Source organism: Podarcis pityusensis (genome assembly GCF_964106645.2).
Source record: "Podarcis pityusensis genome assembly, chromosome: 16".
Lineage (NCBI taxonomy): Eukaryota > Metazoa > Chordata > Lepidosauria > Squamata > Lacertidae > Podarcis > Podarcis pityusensis.
In genome coordinates, this window is record NC_138041.1 from 3,588,867 (window position 1) to 3,594,402 (window position 5,536).

Genomic DNA, 5,536 nt, shown 5'->3' on the forward strand with positions numbered 1-5,536 from the left:
TGATTGTTCCCAAAGACGCCCCAAATGCAACATAAAGGAGATGTTAAAGAGAGGTATTTTCTTTGCTCTCTTGCAGAATTTGGCAAGCAGTCAATTCAGGACAGACAGACAGACAGACAGGGAAATAGGTCTGTCAACAAATCCACACCTGCTTTGTAGAGTTCGTTGCTGCAATATGAGACGATGATTCATATTGGGTTATGTATGGGTTAAATAGGGGGATGAACGCAAATGCACAGAGGTGGAACATCCAGGCTCAGGGGCAGTCTACCTCCAACGACGAGATCCCAGAAGCAAGCAGACAATGGGGTGGTGGTTTGTTGCCTGGTGGCCTTACCAATAATTACCTGGCTGTCCACCATTGGCAACAAGAAACTGGGCCTTTGCATTGATCTGGGCAGGCCTCTTCCTAGATTTCTGAGGGCTGGTTTTAGATGGTGAACCCCAGGTGCTAGTTTTAAAAGTCACCAGGCCAGGGGAGGGAGCCGAGTCCCTGGAGACGGGCCCTTCCCAAAGTTCACCTCGTCGAAATGGACAGGGGCCAAACTCAGAAAAAGATAGGCACCTGATATCTCTCTCCGCACATCATGCAAATCTGTCGGGATGCAATGTTTTTCCTTTTAAATGGCAGAGAGGATCTTGACCCTAAGCCGCCCGCAAAACGGCAGTGTCAACAGTGGCACTGATGAGCACCAGCGAACATCTCTTTCCTCCCCTTTTCCCTTCCACAGCAGCCTCAGTTTTCAATCTCTCTCTCTTTTCTCTTTTTCTTTCTCTCTCTCTTTTCCTTTCTGGGTCCAGGGCTGACTGGGTTAAATCAGGTTGGCTCCTGATTGCGATCTGTCAGTTTTTTAGGCTGGTGACGTGGGGAGAGCAGGGAAGCAGAGGGTTTGGGTTGTGGAATCGATACCAGTGGCTTTGGGCTGAAAAGCAGCAAGCAGGGCAGAGCTCTCTGGAGGAAGGCAGAGAGAGAGAGAGAGAGAGAGAGAGAGAGAGAGAGAGAGAGAGAGAGAGACAAAGGAAGAGGTTAGTTGAAGCTGGACCGATTCTAAAACAAACTGAAAATTAAATGGACACCGGCCTTAAAAAACAAACAAAAAAACAGATTTCCACGCATCTCATGAGGGATTTTTCCTGGACATCCTCAGCAATTCCTGCAGCCAGTCAGTTTGACAGATCTGAAGAGAGTGGGACTTTAAAAAGAAAAGGGGGGGGACGGGACGAAGAGGAGTGTGAAATGCAGATGGGTTTTTAATTTCTGACCAAAAGAGGGAGTTCGAATCTCTTTGCGTTCAGGAAGTGCCTTTTCCCCCTCTTTGATTTTTATTTTATTTTTTAAGCACCAGCAAAAGGTGGAGAAGGAGAGGGAGGAGGGAGGCAAGCAGCTCTGGGGGGGGGGGAGGAAATGCCTTTGAAGAAGCAGAACTGGTCAAGATGCTTTTTCTTTCTTTGAGAAACGCTCAGGTTTGAAAATAATTTCTCTTTTTCTTCTTCTCTTTCACTCTTGCTCTGCTCCCCCCCCCCCCTTCTTACAGCCCTGCGTGCTTCCAAAATGCTCAGAAAACACAACGCTCGGCACTAGGTAAGGCACATAAATTATGACCCCTGTTTTTAATTAATTGCTTTTATTAATTATAAAAATTAGGAGGGGAGGGCCGTTCGGACTTTTGCAGAGGGATGGAGAAGATGGGTGTGTGATTTCTTTGCTACGATTCGTAATCTGCCTCTTGATCTCCAAATCTGCCTTGAACTGGACGGGGCAGAGTGGGGAGGTGTCGCTTGCTTTGTGTGCAGGAAGTGGGGAGTGCCAAGACCACTTTACCTGTGGGGCAAGGAGCTTCTGGGGTCCTCTGCATTTGGAAGCCGTGAGCATCTCTGAACAGTCTCTCCCCCACCCACACCAATTTCTGATGAGGATCTGCCTGTTTTGAGAGTGCAAAAAGGGGGGAACAAATGAGCTTTGAAGTTTGACCAGTGCATCCTTAATTTGGCATCCTTGATGAATGCATTTTCTTCTTTAAAAATCGGCTGCATTCTCCCATGCCTGTGTGCCCCTCAGCCACTTCCCAGCACATAGCGAAATTGCAGAATTCGTGCCCACAATGGTGGCAGCCACTGGCTTGCATGGCTTTCCAAGAGGACCAGGCAAACTCGTAGAGGAGGCAGCTATCCATGGCTACCACTCGCCCCAATGGCTGTGTCCTCCTGTTGGAGGAAGGATGCCCCTGAATGCCAGTGTTGGGGGTCATAGGTGGGGAGAGATGCTGTGGCCTCAGGTCCTTCCAGGTGGGCTCCCCATTGAGGAACCTGGCTGACCAAGGTGAGGATGGGATGAGGGACTAAGTGGGCTTCCTTCGACTTGACCCAGGAAGGCTCCCACGGGGTAGACTGGCCTGGGATGAATCAGACCAGCAGTTCACCTATCTCAGGATTGCCTCTCAGTGCCCATTGCTGGTAGTGTTGCTGTTGTCCTTGGGTCTTGCTCGTGGGCATCTGCCCAGCCCCAGCGAGACCGTGATGCTGGAGTAGATGATCCAGCCACAGGACTCTACCAATATCCCAATGGAACCTCCAGATCTAAAAGCAGTCTATCCACGTTCCTAGGTCCTTAGGGGCATTCAGCCACTGATATGCTGGGCGAGATGGGCTTTGCTTTGGCCCCGATCCAGCAGGCAGGCTCTTCCAGGTTTCTTATGGAACCTCCAGGTCCAGAGGCAGTCTAGCTACATCATACATAGGCAACCTCGGCCCACCAGATGTTTGGGGACTACAATTCCCATCATCCCTGACCACTAGGGATCATGGGAGTTGCAGTCTCAAAACATCTGGTGGCTTGAGGTTGCCTATGCCTGAGCTAGATTCTTTGGGGCTTTTGGCAACTGAAATAACCAGGAGCTGGACCTTGCAGCTTCATTCAACAAGGCTTTCCTTATGCTCTTGTGGAACCTCCAGGTCCAGAGCCAGTCTATCTAGATTCCTCAAAGGCCCACTTAGTCTAGACGCTGAGCTAGGTGAGCCTTTGAGCCTGATCCAGGAGCCCAGGCTCTTTTGTATGTTTTGATGCTCTTCTGTCCCACTGAAGGTTCTCAAGGACGGTAAGAAACACCACCTTGGTCTTCTTCAACCAACCAACCAACCAACCACCACCTTCCAGAGCCCGCAATCCCCATCTTCCTAGAGCCCCGGTGAGCTGGAGATTTCAGACCCGGTTCGCCCAACGGATGGGAAGATGATGGCCTAGGGCCCGGGGTCTTGCACCATGAACGTCCAGCTGAGCTTGGAGAACGGCGGGGACATGTCCATCCAGGAGCAGGAGCTGATGCACAGCGACAGCCGGGCCCTGCACTCGGCCCTGCAGAGGCCGTCGCTGGTGGCCTCCGTCCTGGAGGGCAGTGAGTACCACCGGGCGGAGCATGCCCTGGCCACCACCTTGCACCCGGGGCTGGGCTTCGGTGGGGAGTCGCCCTCCGCTGGGGCAGGGAACAGCTACACCACCCTGACGCCCTTGCAGCCGCTGCACGAGAAGTTCCACCATCACCACCACCACCACCAGTGCCTCCCCATGGGGAACGTCATTGGCAGCTTCACCCTCATGCGAGAGGACCGGGGTCTGGGTGCCGGGGGGAACTTCTACAGCCCCTACCCCAAGGACATCGGCATGGGGCAGAGCCTGTCCTCCCTGCCCAGCCCGCAGCTGGGCCCCATGCACAACTATGCAGGCCACTCCTCCGCCCCGCTGGGCAACGAGAAGATGGTGCTGGGCAACGGCTTTGAGGCCCACTCGGCCGCCATGTTTGGCAGGATGGAGCAGCACTTCTCCCGGGAGATGTCCCCCTCGCAGAACTCCACCATGGCCTCTCCCAGCGCCATGGGCCAAACCCCCTACGGACACCCCCGGGCGGAGATGAACGCCCGGCCCAACCCGCCCATCGCCACCCAGACCACCGTCCTCTCCAGCCAGCTGGAGGAGATCAACACCAAGGAGGTGGCTCAGAGGATCATCGCGGAGCTCAAGCGCTACAGCATCCCCCAAGCCATCTTCGCCGAGAGGGTCCTCTGCCGGTCGCAGGGCACCCTCTCGGACCTCCTGAGGAACCCCAAGCCCTGGAGCAAGCTCAAGTCCGGGAGGGAGACCTTCAAGAGGATGTGGAGGTGGCTGCAGGAGCCAGAGTTCCAGAGGATGGCAGCTTTAAGGTTAGAAGGTAAGATAATTTTTGACCCCCACCCTTCCCCAGCTGCAAGCAAGGGAAGCAGGCAAGGCTGGAACAATACAAGGAAGCGAGGAGGGGCTGTTGCCGCCCCCCTCAAGGTCCTTGACAGACGTGGCAACCCTATATGTCAGGGCTTCACAACCTTTTCAGGGCCGCTGCCCCCCATAGCTGTCAACGTTTCCCCCTTTTTAAGGGAAATTCCCTTATTCTGAATAGGATTCCTCACAAGAAAAAGGGAAAAAGTTGACAGCTATGCTGCTCCTCGGTTCCAAACTCATCCCCTGTGTCTGCTACCCCAATAAAAGCGTTATTCAGAACAGCGGTTTGCATGACCCCACAAAGGAAGATAGTAGCCCAATAAAAATTCATTGACTCGCTGAATTGTAGAGTTGGGAGCATAGGAGCCCATTCCTAGGGGGCCAAAATCCCTTCCGGCTGCCCCCCAATAAAATATTTGAGGGGGCCAGCCCCCCTCCCCAAGCTGACGCACATTGCCATTCAAATGGTGTGTCATTCGTAATCTTGTGGTCGGTTATGTGGGTTGGGGCTTACCTAGGGCCCCCCATTTTTTTATTCAATTTGGCACCCCTGAGGGACCCCAAGGGTCATCCAGTCCAACCCCCTGCAATGCAGGAATCTCAGCGAAAGCATCCATGACGGACAGCCATCCAGCCTCTGTTGAAAAACCTTCAAGGAAGGAACATCTAGCATCTCCCGAGGGAGTTCAAAAGAGGAACAATTAATTGCACATTTTATTCGAAATCCAACCAAAACTATTTCGTTTAATTAAGTGAGCAGAAGGAATGAACTGGATCCAGTGCTATCGGCTTTCCAAAGTCTGTTGGGCGTTGGCGTCTCTTGCACCCGCTGCCGCCCCCTTGCGCCTTAGCTCCCCACTAGGGAATCCCACCCCTACCCCACCCCGGTGGCACCACCCACTTGGGAACCGCTGCTATCAGAGCCAGATCGCCCATTAGGCGGGGTGAAGCAGCGCCCGTTTCCGCCGGCAGCAGAAACCACCCCCTCACTGAGTTTCACCCCATAGGTGGAGAAGACATGGCCATAGCCTTGCTCAGTTCTCTTCCCTCGCTGAATTTGGCGACGGGGTTGCGTTCCAGTGTGCGGTGGAAGCCGTGGGGTGCGGTGGTGGCAGTCGGGGGGCAGGCAGGAGACGGCACATTCCCATCTTGCTTCAGATGGCGAAATGGGATGGGCCACCCCCAACTGCTCTAGGCAGGCCCTTGCTTGGGAGTTGAGCTAAACTCTCTAGGCCTGGCTGCTGAGACAACAGACCTGCCAAGGGTCTCCTCGAAGGAGGGCTTGGG

General features: G+C 53.8%; 1 protein-coding gene across 1 annotated transcript in view; it reads left to right on the forward strand.

Moving 5' to 3' along the window:
• The first annotated feature begins 1,533 nt into the window (after nt 1–1,533).
• The window catches only part of LOC308465802 (hepatocyte nuclear factor 6-like), a 29,366-nt gene continuing 25,363 nt past the window's right edge, over nt 1,534–5,536 (forward strand). Inside the window, exons 1-2 of the mRNA XM_080986070.1 lie at nt 1,534–1,582; nt 3,083–4,202. Coding sequence (XP_080842196.1) covers nt 3,260–4,202 — 943 coding nt within the window. The 5' untranslated portion in view covers nt 1,534–1,582; nt 3,083–3,259. The remainder of the gene's footprint in view (nt 1,583–3,082; nt 4,203–5,536) is intronic.